The sequence below is a fragment of the Neolamprologus multifasciatus genome, chromosome 6 (genome assembly GCF_963576455.1).
Source record: "Neolamprologus multifasciatus chromosome 6, fNeoMul1.2, whole genome shotgun sequence".
NCBI lineage: Eukaryota > Metazoa > Chordata > Actinopteri > Cichliformes > Cichlidae > Neolamprologus > Neolamprologus multifasciatus.
This window is the reverse complement of record NC_140444.1, coordinates 25,890,766-25,907,057: the sequence shown is the minus strand read 5'-3', so window position 1 is coordinate 25,907,057 and position 16,292 is coordinate 25,890,766. Positions and strand designations below refer to the sequence as shown.

The window sequence follows — 16,292 nt, the reverse complement described above, 5'->3', positions numbered from 1 at the left end:
CTGTGCTCAAGAACAACAAACCCTCATCCCTGAACGATTACCGGCCAGTTGCACTGACCTCAGTAGTAATGAAGGTGTTCGAGAGGCTGCTGAAGAACATCACCTCCTCCTTCATCCCAGACACCACAGATCCGCTCCAGTTCACCTACCGACTCAACAGATCCTACAGAGGACGCCATCGCCCACGTCCTGCACACCACCCTCAGCCACGTGGACAAGAAACAGGGTAACTATGTGAGAATGCTGTTTGTTGATTACAGTTCAGCGTTTAACACAATAGTGCCCAGCAGACTGTTCACAAAGCTGAGGGATCTGGGACTCAACAGCCATCTGTATGCATGGGTGTTGGACTTCCTCACTGGCAGAACTCAGGTGGTGAGGGTGGGTAGATGCGTCTCTAGCAGCATCACCATCAACACAGGAGCACCACAGGGATGTGTCCTCTCACCACTGCTCTACTCCCTCTACACTTCAGACTGTGTGGCCACCCACGGCTCACACACCATTGTGAAGTTTGCTGACGACACAGTGGTGTTGGGCGCCTTCTCCAACAACGATCTGGCGAATCTGGCATCATCGTGCCAGGACAACAATCTCCAGCTGAACATTGGCAAGACCAAGGAACTGGTGGTGGACTTCAGAAGGAGTCAGCACAAAGACTACAAGCCCATTATCATCAATGGAGCTCCAGTGGAGAGGATGCAGTCCTTCAAGTATCTCGGTGTCCACATCTCCTCAGACCTGACATGGTCTGCCCACATTCAGGTCCAGACCAAAAAGGCTAGGCAGCACCTGTACCACCACGACAACTGAGGAAGTTCAGGGTCTCTCCAGAGATCCTCAGGATTTTCTATATGTGGAGAGCATCCTCACACAGAACATCACATCCTGGTTTGGGAACAGCTGTGTTAAGGACCCCCCCGCCCTCTCACATCATCCATAAGTGAATGAGACAGGACTCTCTTCTAGACACTCTAAACCCACCGGCACAATGTACATTTCAAATTCCTTTAATTTTAAATATGTTCATATTGTGTATTTTGTAAAATAGTCAGATTGTCTATTGTTATTTAATTCACTTAATGTACAGAATTCACCTGCTTGCTGCATACATGCTACTGCTGCACATTCACCTAATGTATATATTATATATAATGTCCCCCCCCCCCTTTGCACAAGTCGAGGAGCGTGTCAGGTTACATTTCACTGTGTATTATACTTGTATGACTATACATGTAATGAATAAAGAAACTTGAACCTTGAACCTTGAATTTGGAAAGGTTCAGAAAGGATCATTGTTTGGGTTGAAAAGAAAAGATCATTTTGCAACATTATTCACAACCACTCCAGAAAGTATGTCTTGTTGTTAAGATACCAAGCTCTGACATGTTAACAACAACTGCCTCTGGTGCTGTTGGTCAACAGGGTGCCAGGGAAACTGTGCTAGTGCTGGCAAAGGAAGAGAAAGGGGGTGAAGGTGTGTTCGGGAACAGTGAGAGAGAAGAAAAGGTGGAGGTGTGGTGGTGAGAGGAGGGGCTTTAAATGTGGGGACTCTGAGTTGTAAAGAGAGAGAGCTGACTGATATTGATATGTTGTGTGTGCCAGGTGGAAGAGAAGTAAGTCCACAAGCACCAGAGGTGGATTCCAGCCCATAAAGTTGGTCAAGATAGGGCTGCGCAATATGACCAAAATCTCATATCCCGATATGAGGCATTTCTCATCCTGATAACTATATATATCACAAAATAGTGCATTTTCTGTAAATTCTGTGAATCTCAGGCAACTTGACTTATGTGAAGTGTTTTCAGCTGGGCGTTGTGTACCTGGAGTCCAGTGTTTTGACCGATGCATGAAACTATATATTTTCATATATAAGTTGTAACGGCTGCCATTTTCTTTGTAGTATTTGATGTGGGAAACGCCTGTTCTAACGTTTGAGTCTAAGGTTTATTTTGAGCTCTTGACAGCTTCTCATCCGTAAACTCTCTCCATACTCTTTCACGTGATTCTTGTGTAGGTGGTTGAAGAGGTTTGCCATGTTTGAGTCTGTGGTGGGGACCGGTTTGTGCCATAATTTGCATAGTACAGTTTTCTGGTCCGCGTCAGACTTTTCATAACTAAACCATGTCCATGTTACAGAGGTAGTCCCTTGTTTAGGGATAAGGGCCTCGGTTTGTTTTGACTGGTCCTTCTGTTTGGAGCTACCTGGTTCTGCCTCATCTTCACTGGCCATGCTGGTATCCTTTGTGCCTGCATCCACGTGGTGACCATCCAAACGATGAAAAAATGTTGCCGTAAACTGGGTATTTTGTGACTCCATGAAACAAACGATAGCTCATAATATAAAACAATAGATTTTGTAATTTTGTCTTCTGATATATTTTGTCATATTGCACAGCCTTAGGTCAATATGACCTGCTGAAGTAGAAAGAAAGCTGATTTAAGTGACTTTAAATGTGACACAGTTTTTTATGCTAGACAGTCTGGTCTGTCAGAAACTGCTGCTCTGCTGGAATTTTCCCACACAATCATGAATTTTTTTCAGCAATGGTCTGAAAAAGAGAAAATATCCAGCGAGCGCAGCAGTGAGAATGCCTTGTTGATGCCAGAGAATGGCCAGACTGCTTTAAGCTGATAGCTTCGACAATAGAAGTATTGATCTCTGATCAGTCTTATTTAGATAGCAGGGTCAAAATATGGCAAACATGGGGTCCCTTCAGGGCTGGACTGGGACAAAAAATCGGCCCGGGCATTTTGACTGGTGACCGGCCCACCATGGTATTATAGGAAAAACCATAAATCCTTTGAATGAAAACAAACGCTGTTGTCAGAGTGATGTACACTGTCTTGCTGGTATATATGTATCAGTCTAATAAACTTAAACCTACACCATCCTCCCTATTCTGGTATTCTAAACAGTACCCGAAAGTAGACTGCTTGGTCGAGTTAACCTCCTGAACTATCTACAACACATGGTGAAAACCTGAAATTAAGACAGAGAAGACTAGAGGTGAGACATGATCATTACTGATTACTGATGACAGATTTAGATATATTTTCATAAACCATTCATTTGCCACATCAATAAACAGCATGGCAGGGCAAAATATTTTTTTCTAACATGGCAACCTTTAATAAGTGAAAGGAGACAGAAAGACAGGTGAGAAAGAATAAAACTTAATTGACTTTTTGATGGTATTTTACACACAGTACTGGTACAGTATCTAGAAAATGCGGGAAAATACTGGCATCATATACAGTACTTAGCTACTTCTGAAGAAATTATGATGGGACCCTGAAAAAAATTACTAAGTACAATAATGGATTTCTATACGTTTTACATCAGATGAAAACGTTTGTTGTAAGATTCAGCTAATTATTTGTTAAAAGTGAGAAATTTTAAATAAGAATAAGAAATTATTTCTTTGTGCCCCCCTTTCCCTGTTAATGCCCTAACTGCCCGCTGGCAAAACTTTGCTAGACCCGCCCCTGCACAGTTGCCAGCTGTCAGCTACTTAGAAAAGGATCCTGGTGTTATTTTTCAGAAACAGTTCATAACTTCCCTTCAACTCATTCATGTCACCTAAAAGGTAAACCTGTTTCTCCATCAGCTCTGATGATTCAGTAAGGACATCTCCTGGTTTCATCTTCATGTTTCCCTCTCACCAGATAACCAAACCAATATCATGACCAGCAGCTTTTACAGCTGTGGCTCCAGCAAACATCAGCTGATACTAGAAATTAATATTAAATAAATTCTAGCTGATCAAGCTTAAACGTGCTGCTGTTGTTTAGTGCGACATCCGCCGGTTTCCCCGTTCTGGCGCAAAGTGGGCGATAAACAAACAAGAGAGAAAAGCCGACCAGCTGATCATTGATCAGTTTCATGATTGAAGTAGAAACAGGAGTGAGAGGGGGAGAGAATGAGAGGAGAAGAGGCAGCTATGCAGCATATAAAGATAAAACAAGTTCAACATCAGTAACATCATAGCACCCACCCTGCAGTATAGAAACTCCGTCATGCTAGCTAGTATGCAGTACGAGTTATTGTAACTGACTGTAAAAAGTCAGTGTAATGAAAATAAACTCCACCTAAACTTGGTTTATATCTGACACAGATAGACTGCAGGTCATAACTTCTTACCTGAAGTTCAGTTCACCGCCTCAGGTCTCTGCTCCTCCTGCCTTTCCGTTGTTGTGCCAAAAGCTGATTTCCAATGTTTCTGTGTATTTTTAATGTGTAATATCTTTACGTATGTTCGTAAATAGACTTCGGTTAACAGCGTTTACAAAGGGGTTATATAGAGAATTAAAAAATTATCAGTTTTTCAAGTATCTTTACAACTCTGTGTTATTGTACTTACATTATAACCAATCCGGTCTTTTATCCCCACGTAAATATTTTTACAGAACTATTGTAATATTTGCTGTCACTTCTGCTGTCCTCTTGGCCAACTTACTATTACAAAAGACATTTTTAATGTTAATGAGATTTTTTTAACTGCATAAATAAAGGTTATATAAAAGTCACTGTCACTGATTGCGGCTTCTACCTTGTTACACGAATGTTGTTTGTGCCTCAAGATGACTTTATGTCATCCATAAGGAATGCATTTGACATATGTTTCACATATTATAGCCCAACAAGTTACTTATAGCAGTTTAAATACGAGCAATCAGTTTTTGGCAAATACTGGAAATCAGTTTTTGGCACAACACCGTCATCCACCTGCCAGCGTGTTGCATCTGCTGGCCTCCACCACTTGCTAATGTTAATGAATCTGTGGAAGCTCCGCAATAGCCACCACCAAACAACTGAGTTATTTTTACACATCTCCCAGCATCTGGCCAATCCACCACCTTTCAGTGTTTATACCGTTACGGGGGAAAAAAACTACAAAAAAACCAAACAAAACCCATCGGCCCATAAAAACGAAAAATCACCATCGGGCATACCGGGCAAATGCAGTCCAGCTATGGGTCCCTTAGTACCATCATCTCAGACTGGTTTCTTGAACATGACAAAGATTTTACTGAACCCCACAGTCACCAGATCTCAATCCAACAGAACAACTTTGAGATGTCGTGTAACAGGAGATTCTCATAATGTGCAGAAACAGTGTGATGCTATCATGCCAATGTGAACCAAACGTTTCCAGAACTTTGTTGAACCTATCCCACGAAGAATTAAAGGCAGTTCTGAAAATGGGGTCCAAGCTGATACCTGATAGGTGTATTAAAAAAAAAAGTCTGTGGTGAGTATATTTAAAGCTGATTAACAAACAAAAACTGCCAAATTCACAAGGTGTTAACGCATGCAAACCTTTATTGCTTAGCATCTTTTATTGCACATCTGCAAAACAATGTCATATTTTATATATATCTCCAATCTCCAATTAGAAAACGCATCAAATTTATTGCGCAACAGAATCAAGTGATATTTCAACACCAAAGCATACTCGGATGTACACAATGCAATCTGGGCATTTGCTCATAAAGCTCACTCTACCTTGGCATCTAAATGCTGCGGGAGGTGGGGGGGAGGGGGAGTTGGGTGCGGTGGGAGGGGTAGGTGCAAGCAGGCACCAGGAATATGAATTCATAATGTACTTGACACAGTTTTGTTGAACAACACATTATTTAGTGATAATTTTCTGCATGTTAATAATCTGATCTGAAGTCAGGCTGTAGCCTATACGCCGTGTTCCCACTGAATATGTATTTCTGACCACACTGAGGGTAAACATGTTATTTAATCATCGCCGTGTTGTCTGTCATTATTGCTTAAGTAGGGTGAACAAACCCCAGGTGTTGTACACATAGTACGAGAGACTTTTCTGTAGGGAGGCTGGTTGAACATGCTCAGGATTTAAACGATACGTGCCGTCCGTGCAGTCGGCCAACTTAAGGTGAGCTGTGTCAAAACGTGGAGCTGGAAGATAGCTTTATTTCTGCTGTGTTATAACAGACATATTAAGGTTTTGCATAACATGCAAGTTACTCGTAATAGCATTCTATCTATCTATCTATCTATCTATCTATCTATCTATCTATCTATCTATCTATCTATCTATCTATCTATCTATCTATCTATCTATCTATCTATCTATCTATCTATCTATCTATCTATCTTAGAATCAGTAAAATATGCCTTTATTTTAAATAAGTGTAAATTTTCACACCCATACAGTCATACTTGAATGATTCAGTATGTAATTATACCCTTGGGTGAATTAATGAATATCTTGCCAAGTTGGTTGTGTAACTCTTCAACTTTGCATTTATTCAAATGCTTGCAGTTTGGAGATCTGATTTCTGTTAAATGAACTATTTCAGGAACTGGTCAACTTTGATTACCGGTTAGTTAAATCTAATTAGCTGCCTCTAAATGTTTAACTACACACGATAACTGTGAATAAAAGTATCAATCGTCTTTGAAAAGCATGAATCCCTATAAAGTTAGCAAATAAATTTTCGCAATTTTTTCTCTCTTGCATTTACTCCATAAACTCTCTTTATTGTTATGAAATGTAAAAGAGTTCATTCCCAGTGTTAATTCACATTTATTAACATTTGCAGTAGCCCAAGGCTACTTTTTTCACATCCTGCCTACACTGACCATGGCTGCTGAGTTCAGATACAAAAACATGCTAGTTCCCATAACAACCCCATTTAAAATTCAATGGTATGTATGCCTGTGTCTGACCTTCACAGGCTTATCATCCAACTGTGAGGTTATTCAGTCTGGGAGCCAGATACGACAGCATGTACTCCTCATCTTGAAATCTGCATCGGCAAAAGTAAAGAACGGATTTTTCATCCAATCATATTAGTTATAAGAAACTTACTATGGCAAGTAGACATGTCTAATGAACTGTGAGCTACCAGACAGTGCCTGACCGGTTTCTCCCTGCCTTAAAGTCTGCTACCACACAAACACTGAGCTGCATCTGACTGGTTGATTGCCTCTCAAGGACTGTCTGCTTCAAACCAAACTAACATGGGGAGCTGTTTGCAAACTTTTTCATGTAATCCAGTAAAATATCCTTTTTAAAAAAACATCTAAAACAAGAGTCATGCAGCTGCTGAATATCTTTTCCTATTTGGAAAATCTTTTGATGATCAGAGGTAAGGGTTAAGGGAAACACTCCTGTATACAGTCACCTACCCCTCAACTTTATGCAGATGAGAAGTGGTCAACTTTCTGCCCCGTTGCTCCCACATGACATTGAACAAACGGACATAATACGCGGAAACATTATGGATGCTTTGAACACAATCATAATGACTGCACAGAGGCAAGAAATGAAGCTTAAGTGTTAAATGTTAAGTGAATAGTCACCCTTTAGTTTATAGTAATGAAAAGAAATTGCATTTCCCCTCACCTCAGCTTTATTTTTTATTGTTTTTAAGCTCTCTTGAGGTGGTGGTGGTGGTGGTGGTGGTCTTGCAGCCAAAAACTGCATTGCTTTGGTGTCAACCTCAGGAATCGTATTAGCAGTTAAAAGTCAGCTGTTTTCAGTGGAAACGCTCTGTTAAATCTAATTAACAGCACGAGAAAACAGGTGGAGGAAAACCTGCAACTATCTGGTGAGCAGAGCTGCAGCTAAAGAGCCACGTATCTCCCTCAGGGCTTGGTGGAGACTAAAGTAGAGCCAAAAGGAGAGTCAGTGCTTGCATTTATCGGATATTCAAAGACAACTTGTGTGAAAAAGGCTTTTGAATCCGGGATGTAAAAATGCCAAGCTCGATCAAACGCTTGTCTGATGGACTTCTTGGACATAAAGTCAACACATCATCATTTCGACCCATGAAGTCAGAGTTGTGAAAAAAAAGGTGGTAATGGAATAGTTTAGTAACTGACAGAGCGACTGCATTATCGCTTTATCTGTGAATGGATGACCCTCAAGGAAAACTGAACTGAAACAATAAGCGGATTGGGGGAGGGTGTCGGTGATGGACTTCTTCTCTGATTAAAAACTACATCTGTAATTACCACACGATGGGGACAGGGTCTTCTGCTGAGTTGACGAGTGTTTTGTTTCAGAGTTAACATGCTCCAATTCACCTGTCCCCATGAGGCGCAGCATCCACTTCTCTGTTTTGCAGCCGGGCCTTTCAGCTACTGGAGTTGTCTGCTATGTGTCTAAACTGGAGTGGAAGCCGGCTCCTAATCATGGCAATCACTCATCTGAGAGAAACCTACACACAAACACAGAGACACACACACACATCCTCCCCCCAATCACTTCAAAACACAGCTATTTTTAAACTCCCATATATGTACAGTGTTTTCAGGCTATTGCGATTATCATTGATTTGTCTAAAATGACAGTGCTTGGAAGCTCAGAGAGATTCAAGGGGGCTCCCTTCAATTTCTACCAATGAGGGAGCCAATTATTACTGATTTCTTATCAGCCGTGTTCTGCTGTCAGTCTTCAAATTCTTAGGACTTTGTGACTGTGGAAGGAAAATCTGTGGTGCAAAGCTAAATTAGATTTGCCCATGATGTGTTTGACTGGCACCCATTATGCGCAATGGACAAGTGGGAGCTGCATGAATGGGTGTGGGAAACATTGCTTATATCTCAATTCTGCTACGCTTTTTTCCCCCGTTTTTGTGAAGCAGGTCCCCATTCATGGGTGATTAACAGGCAGATCAGGGAGGCGGGCAGTGTTGCTTGGTTGGCTTTGACTAATCTAACTGCTGCTGCCTGGCTTGGGAAATGGCTACAGGCTGGTATGGAGTATCCAGAAAAGCAAAGAAGAGAAACGCTGGAACTTTATTCTACTGTATAAAGTGCCACCCTCACAGTGGAAACCCCTACACGCCTGTTATGCAGTCAAATGAAAAAAAAAAATCCCTACAAAGTGTGACTGACAACTCCACAGATTAAACTGATTATTGGATGTTGCTGGAGTAAAACCAAAGTCAACACCATGAGATGTGGGTCGTGAAATGTAAACAGCAGCTTAATCCAGATGACAGAGTCACAAATCTCGAACTTGAGAACATTTATTTAATTATTTTTACTTTCGAGTGAAGGCACCTATGGACGTTAACCATGCACTGTAATCATCTCATCACCGAATGTCAGGTGCGACATGCCAGCGAGACAGCGTGAACACGCAGTGACCAGATGGACTCGGATGTGTCACCATCAGCGATGAGTGGATGTCTTGCACTTCATTTTAAAAGAAAGAAGGTATCCGAATGTCCACACTCAGATAGGAAACATTGTTTGTGGCTTTTATTATTATATTCTTCTTCATGGAGATAGATGATGTGGAAAGAAAGCTACGGGTCTAACACGCAAAAGCAGAAAGTGTGCATTTGGATTCATTAGAGATGAAAGGGTTTTTTGTTTTTACTAATATAGTTTGACATGGACGGAATCAAGCGACAGCTTGACCACTCTGTAATTTGTTTCTGAACAGCATCTCCATCTAGTGGGGGGCAGCCGTCACGCTCTCACCTACTTGATTTCACTCTTCTCTCAGCACTCGCGAGGGTCTCATGAGCTCCACCTTCACCGTGCGCGAGGAGGGGAGGTCGTGCGGGGAAAGCACCTGAAATACTTTCCTGTGGTCTAAAATTGCTGTGCGTGACCGTGACGGGATCTCCGAAGTATCAGTTGGCAGAAATGACTAATATTGAAAAGTCACAAATGAGAAATAGAGAGAGAAAATATAACGTAACAAACTTGCAAGACTTCAACAGACAAAAAAAAGAAGAAGAAAAAATGAAATCACGGAAGCCTTACTGTCGCCATCACACGAGAGTTTCTTTCACACAGCTCGGTGCCCTATTTCCAGACGGCTCCGTCTACCTGCGCTCCGAGCCCCTCCCTCCCCCTCTACCACTCTCTCTCTCTCTCCCCCCCACCTCCACCACCTCCCTCCTCCTCGGAGTTTGTGTTGCACTCGTTGCAGTAGGAGGGTCCATGTGCACAGAATGACGTCGCTCTGACTGCAAGTCCGACTCGACTCCTTCGTTTGTTTTTTAATTACTCTTCTTCTTCTTCTGTTTTTTTTTTCTTTTCTTTTCCAGAATCGTCAATCTTGGAAAAAAAAATTCTTACGGCCATAATGTGAGTGTGATTATCCGTCGCTGCCGTCCGACCCATCGCTGTCGTTTCGTCCTGTCAGGAGCAGCGGCTCGCTGTTGAGGATTACTAGTGATAATACGCAGTAGACTTCTCCGGTGTGTCTAGCTGTCAAACTGGCAACAATGTATTGGAAAGAGTAGAGGGGTGAGGAGGTGGGGGGCGGAGAGCACGTTGGTTGATATTTATTGACTTTGCTTCTTTTTTTTTGCGTTTTTCTTTTTCTGTCCTCTGGATTATCGCTGCCCAGCAACACAGCCACCTGACAACTCTGAATGTCGTAATTAAGGTAAGGACGGACGGAGCCCTGTGTTTTGACTGTACAGTTTTAATTCGAGGTGATAATGAAAGCAAGTCCCCCTCGCAGTTGGAGTCGGGAGAACTGGATACTTACGGACACTGGCCTTGGTGCTGTGGAGGAGAAATATAATAACTTTTAACCGGGACCGTTAGCCTCTCCCCTCCGTGTCTGCTCTTTAATAAAAGTGGCCAAGAAGTTTATGCACTTTAGGAAATCGCCACCGTGATTTAGAGCAGCGTTCGTGGATTTAACGTACATGCGCTCACCTGTCTGCGGAGAGTGATATATAGGGATGTCAAATTCTGTCTAAAAAGTGGCTTAAATAATTCATACTTTGATCGCAGTGGACGTAATCATTCAAAAGCAATACATGCGAATTTTAAAGCAAAAAGAAAGAAAAAAGGAGTAAAAAACGGACACAATATAGCAGACTGACGGGCTTTTGGCTTCTTTTTTCATCTACTTTTTGTATTCTGCGCACACGCAAAATGCAGAATTGTGCATGTCCTGCAAAGGCAGAGGGATCGCGGCAGGACAACAAGGAGGGGAATTATGAGTCTGACAGCTGTTGGGTTTTTTTCCCCCTTTTTTTCTTGTTTTACTTTCAAATTCTCTGCACATGTGCACAGGGCAGCCTATTTTTTTGCAGACAGCAACACTTTAACGCCGATATCTCGGCCGCTCGCTGCGAGCCCTTCGCGGACTTGCACCGTTGCATGCAAAATAAATAGCTTGAACATTAACCCCAAACCAGCCAGAAATCAATGCAATTTGTTGTGTTTTATCGTCCGATTGTTCCCAGTGATGTTGAATCGTCTTAAGCACACAGGGAAGCCGCTCCGGCCGCCTAAAACAACAGTTCAAGTTGTGTCGCAGCAATGTTGTGGCTGCATGAGCGATAACTATTGAGTGACAGCTTTCGGGCCAATCCATGAATGGGGCCTGATGAAGCTGCTGGATTTCTGGCCGAGCTGGCCAATAGAGACGCAGTAGAGGTGGGAATAAAAAGAAAAAAAGCCCAGGCAACGTCACATACAGATAAATTAACCCTTGTGGTCTGTGTTTCTTTAAGTTATCGCTGCATTCCCTGTAGTGCGCCGATAAGGGTTTGAATCCTGTGTGAGAGAGAAATACTGTACAGATTTATTTTGGACTTTATTAGATTTAACTTGTTTTAAAAAAATATGAGACACTTTAATGTTAAAAAATGTTGCCCGTGTAAATAAAACAATCAAACAGAGGCTTCACACTGAGAAATTTTTCAGTTCCTCCACATTGTTTTTTTTTTTTTTTTTTGCCTTGTTAGGTTTCACTTAAGTGCAACTTTTTATAAGCTATAAACAGGAGACTGATTAGATTTTAAAGGAAAATAAAATTGCATAATCCTTTAATATGTAACGTAATCTTACATAGTCTCTTTATCAGAAAGTAATACTCTTAAAAACCTTTGCCAACTACTGTAGCTCGACTGACCCTTTTTGTGTTTGTTTTTTGTCTGTTTGCCATGTTTACTAGGTAACTCAATGAGCCAGCAATGGAGACCAAAAGATACCAAAGTTTCTTTGATGGAAAGGACACAGAGAACAGATGGCCTCAGGTCCCTGGCACTATGGAGTACTGCTGCAGTACAGAGGATTCAAGTCTGACTGGCAGTGATATCCTGATGGACATAGTTAATGTCAACTGCCCTGCTGGAAGCCCGGCCACCGACTGCAAAGACAACAATACAAAAAAGCAGGAGCAGCCAATGCTGCAGCTCAGCCAGAACCAGCCATTTGTTCTCCCACACTTCAACAACTCACTCCTTGGTCATAAGCAGGAAATGGACTCCAAAGAGCTTTCCAAGACTGTGGCTGAGTCTATGGGCCTGTATATGAATGCTGCCAGGGAGGCAGATTTTGCTTTTAACCAGCAGGGAGCCAATACCAGCCCAGGAAAGCTGTATCCAGCATGTGGACGGCCTTTAGAGGAGAACCAATGTGGTCCCACAAAGAGCCCCAAATTGAAGCCATTTGGTTTCCAGCAGCCTAGCGCGACTCCTAGAGAATGCACCGCGGGGACCCCGGTTAGCTCAGCATCTATGCTGGCCTCTTCTCTGTCCTGCAGTCCCCAAACCTCCAGTGCCATTTCCAGCCCCGGAGGCAGCAACAATATGGTGTCGTCTACCACCAGTCCTCCTACGTGCTTTGCGCCTCTGTGCTCATCTGTCAGTAGCCCTGTCAGCCAGACTTCGTGTGCTGCAACTCTAGCCAACATCAAGCGCAGGAATTCAGTCACATGTAGCCCTGTGGAGTCCAGCACCGTGGGCTCACCGCCACTCACCAGCCCGCTCAATGTCATGAGGTCTCCCATGTCCAGTCCTCAGAGCATGAGTAGTGTGAGATCCCCTCCATCCTGCAGCACTACATGTAACATTAGGTCCTCTGTCTCAAGCCCAACAGCTGGCAGCTGCTCTAGCAAAACTACCAACAACTGCAACACAGCAATGCCCTCCATCTCCAGTCCGGCCACAGCAGGCAACATGACTGTCAGCAGCCCACAGAACCCCTCCTCTGGCGGGTTTCCTGTGTCCAGTCCTGCTGACGGACTGGGTCTGGTGCAGAATGACACGAGCAGCCCGGAAGCAGGGCTGACCAGAGAAACGGACTTCAAGAATTTCGAGTTCCCTAAAGTAGAGATGGTAGACGGGGAGGTGTTCAATGTCGGCTTAGATCAGATGGGGATGGTTAAGTACATAAAGAACGAGCCTGGGACTGACTTCAGGAGCATGTGTTTAGGCAGCTCCAAATGTAACGCGAGCAACACGCCCTTTATCACACAGATTAAGAGTGAACCAAACAAAAGTGAGGGATGTATGAATCAACAGCCCTACGGTGAGCAGTCACCATCGATTGGCCTCTTCTCTGCGTCTGAGACCACTTATCTGTCCCTGAGGAATAACATTGATGAATACAGTCTTTCTGGTATCTTAGGACCCCCAGTCTCCTCTGTGAATGGGAACTATGAGTCTGATGTGTTCTCCAACAATGTCCTGTCTAAAGGGGTTAAGCAGGAAGCCACAGATGGCAGCTATTACCAAGAGAATAACAGCATGTCCACATCCGCCATTGTTGGAGTTAATTCCGGTGGACACTCATTCCATTACCAGATTGGAGCGCAAGGAACAATGTCTTTCACGCGGCACGATGTGAGGGACCAGACCAACCCTTTGTTGAATCTAATTTCACCCGTAACGGCGTTAATGGAGTCGTGGAAATCTCACCCAGGCATATCCCAGGGGTCTCTCGCAGCCAGAGGTGAAGGATATCCGGGTCAGAACTGCATCTCGGACGGCATGTCAAGGTAAGGAAGAAGAAGGCGTATTTAGGCAGTCTCTGTGTGTGCCTGTTTTGTGTAAATATCAAATCATGTTTGGGTTTTTTTTTTCCCCTTCAGTGTACCTGTGTAATAGTATGCCTCTCCAGAGTCTCCCATAGATGGAGAGCCAGTTTTTTGTTTAGTTTTTTTGTAATGGGACTCCTGTTGCACAGGGGATTTAGGGTGTTTGCTTTGAGAAGTGCAAAATAATAACAACAACAACAGGGCTTGGGAAAGGCAGCGGAATGCTGGCTGGGGGAACAGGAATTAAAGGACAGGGTCCAGGTCATTGTTGTAGCAGCATGTGACCACAACATCATCGTCTCTCTTCTTACAGGCCTGTCTTCTACTGTAAAACAGAGGCAAAGTTTGCTTCTTATCAGGAGCCTGTGTGTACGTACAATAACAAAATTTATTGGTCTGTTATCAGAAGGTCTAGCTGAGACCTTGTGTAATGCAAATATCTGCTTTTATGGGCCCTAGGCCTTTGGCAGCATTATAAATTATGAATGATTGATCACAGGCTTTGGTTGCCAAACTGATGAAATAAACAGTTGATTTTTGTGAGGGTGGTGGTGGTGGAGGGGGTGGAACAAAACAAACAGGCCAAAGGGGGGGAAAAAAATCTATAACAGCCGCCAATCTCCGCCAATCTGACATAGTGGAACTTTGACACAGTTGTTGTGGTTCCAGTGTATTCTACTGTCCCAGCTGCATGTGAAGGAGGTGAATTATCAGCACGATTAATAATAGTGAATGTCACAACCGTAAGCCATAAAACACACGGTTGTGTTGCTGAAAATACATTGCTATATTCGCCTAACAGTGACGGATGCTGCTGTCTATTTACAGTAAATCAAAGAATGGTTTGTGGTATATGGAGAATTTGCACGTATTATAAATGTTTTTAAATAACAGCGAGTGCCTCCTAGTGCTTTATAAAATACACTTTGCTATAATCTATTTATGCTTGGGGATGTCATAAATTCACAGGTTTTATGAGCTCGAGCAAAGACGCACTAAACAAAACCATAAATGACTTCCTGCTTACTTGGATCGCTTTTGATAAAAGTCAGACGCTTGCTGTAAGATAAGTGCAGCACTGTATCCGAGCCTCCGCTGGGATTTTGATGTACATTGCTTTGCTATGTTTGACTGATCATGCCAAGTCCAAGCTGAGCTCGGGCCGAGATGTTGAACAGAACCCCGTAATGGACATGTATTAGATCAAAAGTTTTCTTGATTGAATTAATTTAAAAAAGCAACAACAAAAAAAACCTCTGCAGATCTTTTTGATTTCTCGGCCGTTTTCTATCATTTTCTTCAGCTCAGTTACTATCGTTCAGATTGGAGGGAAATTATTTTAGGAAAAGCTGGCATAATAAAGTGCTTGATCACTGGATATTCAATTAGGTCATCACTAGAAGTATGATTTACTGCAGAATATAAATGTAATCTATAAAATTGCTACTGCTTCTAAGGGGTTGATTGTTCTGTTTAGAATTTACCTTAAAAAGAGAGGTGTCAAACACAAGGTGAGCGGGCCAGAACAGGCTCGTGAAAGGGTCCGCCGGAAGTGAAAATCGTGGAGAAGGAGAGCAGCACTTTTCAGCGCACTTTGCACCAGGAAGTATTCTGTCTGCAGCTCGTTAAGATAGGCTCATGTTGTGGGAGTGATTGTCTGGACTGTTAATTTCATCGGAGACAAAGATCTGAAACATCATCGTTTTTACAGCCTGCTTACTGACAAAGACGTTACCCTTAGCCAGCCATACGCCTTCAGGGGAAGGTGGTTAAGGCAAAGAGCCGTGCCGACGCTGGTGTTTTGTTTCTAATCAATGCAAACCGACTGATGTGAAAAACAGAAAAAAAACGTTGAAATTGCACTTAAATTTCTTAAGATTCCTTAAAAATCTGCTCATGTTCTGTTGTGTAAATGGAGGGTTCATTAAACATGAATAGTTAGTCAATGCACGCTGAAAGAAATATAACACTTACATCAAATTAGGCTGCATGTGGTCTGTGATCTACGATGGGTTTGACACCCCTGTATTAAAAGTTTATGTACTTATAATAACCATCATTCAGTGACACAAGATAACCTGATGAATTCCTTTTAACCTTGTTCACAAAAAATGTTTTTGTCTTGGTGTAATTTTTGTCCTTTTATGTGTTAAACATAGATAGCAAGCACTCTGTGCTCTGTGCCTGCCCCTGTGTGTATCTGTGACAGTGTTTATTTCTCTTTCATCTAAAACATTTGGCCTGATTATCATATCAAAATTACACGCTTTCTCCCGCTTGACGCGCTTTTCAGCGCCATACGTACACACTTGTCTAGAAAGTAGATACTGCGTCTGCTTGTTTGTGCATGTGCTATAACAAGGCTTGCAGCTCTGAGGAGACTGATACAGCCCCGTTACCTTGGAGGCGACCCATATGGCAGGAGCCAAAGCGATGTTGACGGGATCACTGCCACCTTGGTCCTAATGAGATCCAGCTTAGCCCTAATGTCAGACAGGATGACAG

The 16,292-nt window shown here is 42.7% G+C and overlaps 1 protein-coding gene and 1 long non-coding RNA gene across 5 annotated transcripts in view; one reads left to right on the top strand and one right to left on the bottom strand.

Moving 5' to 3' along the window:
• Positions 1 to 1,966: 1,966 nt before the first annotated feature.
• Positions 1,967 to 9,838, bottom strand: LOC146517112 (uncharacterized). The gene is made up of 2 exons (XR_014874735.1): positions 9,764 to 9,838; positions 1,967 to 9,647 (listed from the first exon to the last, which is right to left on the bottom strand). It is a non-coding gene; the product is annotated as an uncharacterized LOC146517112 (long non-coding RNA).
• A 97-nt stretch (positions 9,839 to 9,935) lies between these two features.
• nr3c2 (nuclear receptor subfamily 3, group C, member 2) overlaps positions 9,936 to 16,292 on the top strand; it is an 82,615-nt gene continuing 76,258 nt past the window's right edge. The window contains exons 1-3 of one of the 4 annotated variants that reach the window (XM_085164123.1): positions 9,936 to 10,090; positions 10,356 to 10,394; positions 11,922 to 13,748. In XM_085164123.1, the coding sequence (XP_085020249.1) occupies positions 11,941 to 13,748 (1,808 nt within the window). In that variant the 5' untranslated portion in view covers positions 9,936 to 10,090; positions 10,356 to 10,394; positions 11,922 to 11,940. Of the gene's footprint in view, positions 10,395 to 11,921; positions 13,749 to 16,292 lie in introns of all 4 variants that reach the window. The other 3 variants (XM_085164122.1, XM_085164125.1, XM_085164126.1) reach the window with 3 other exon arrangements.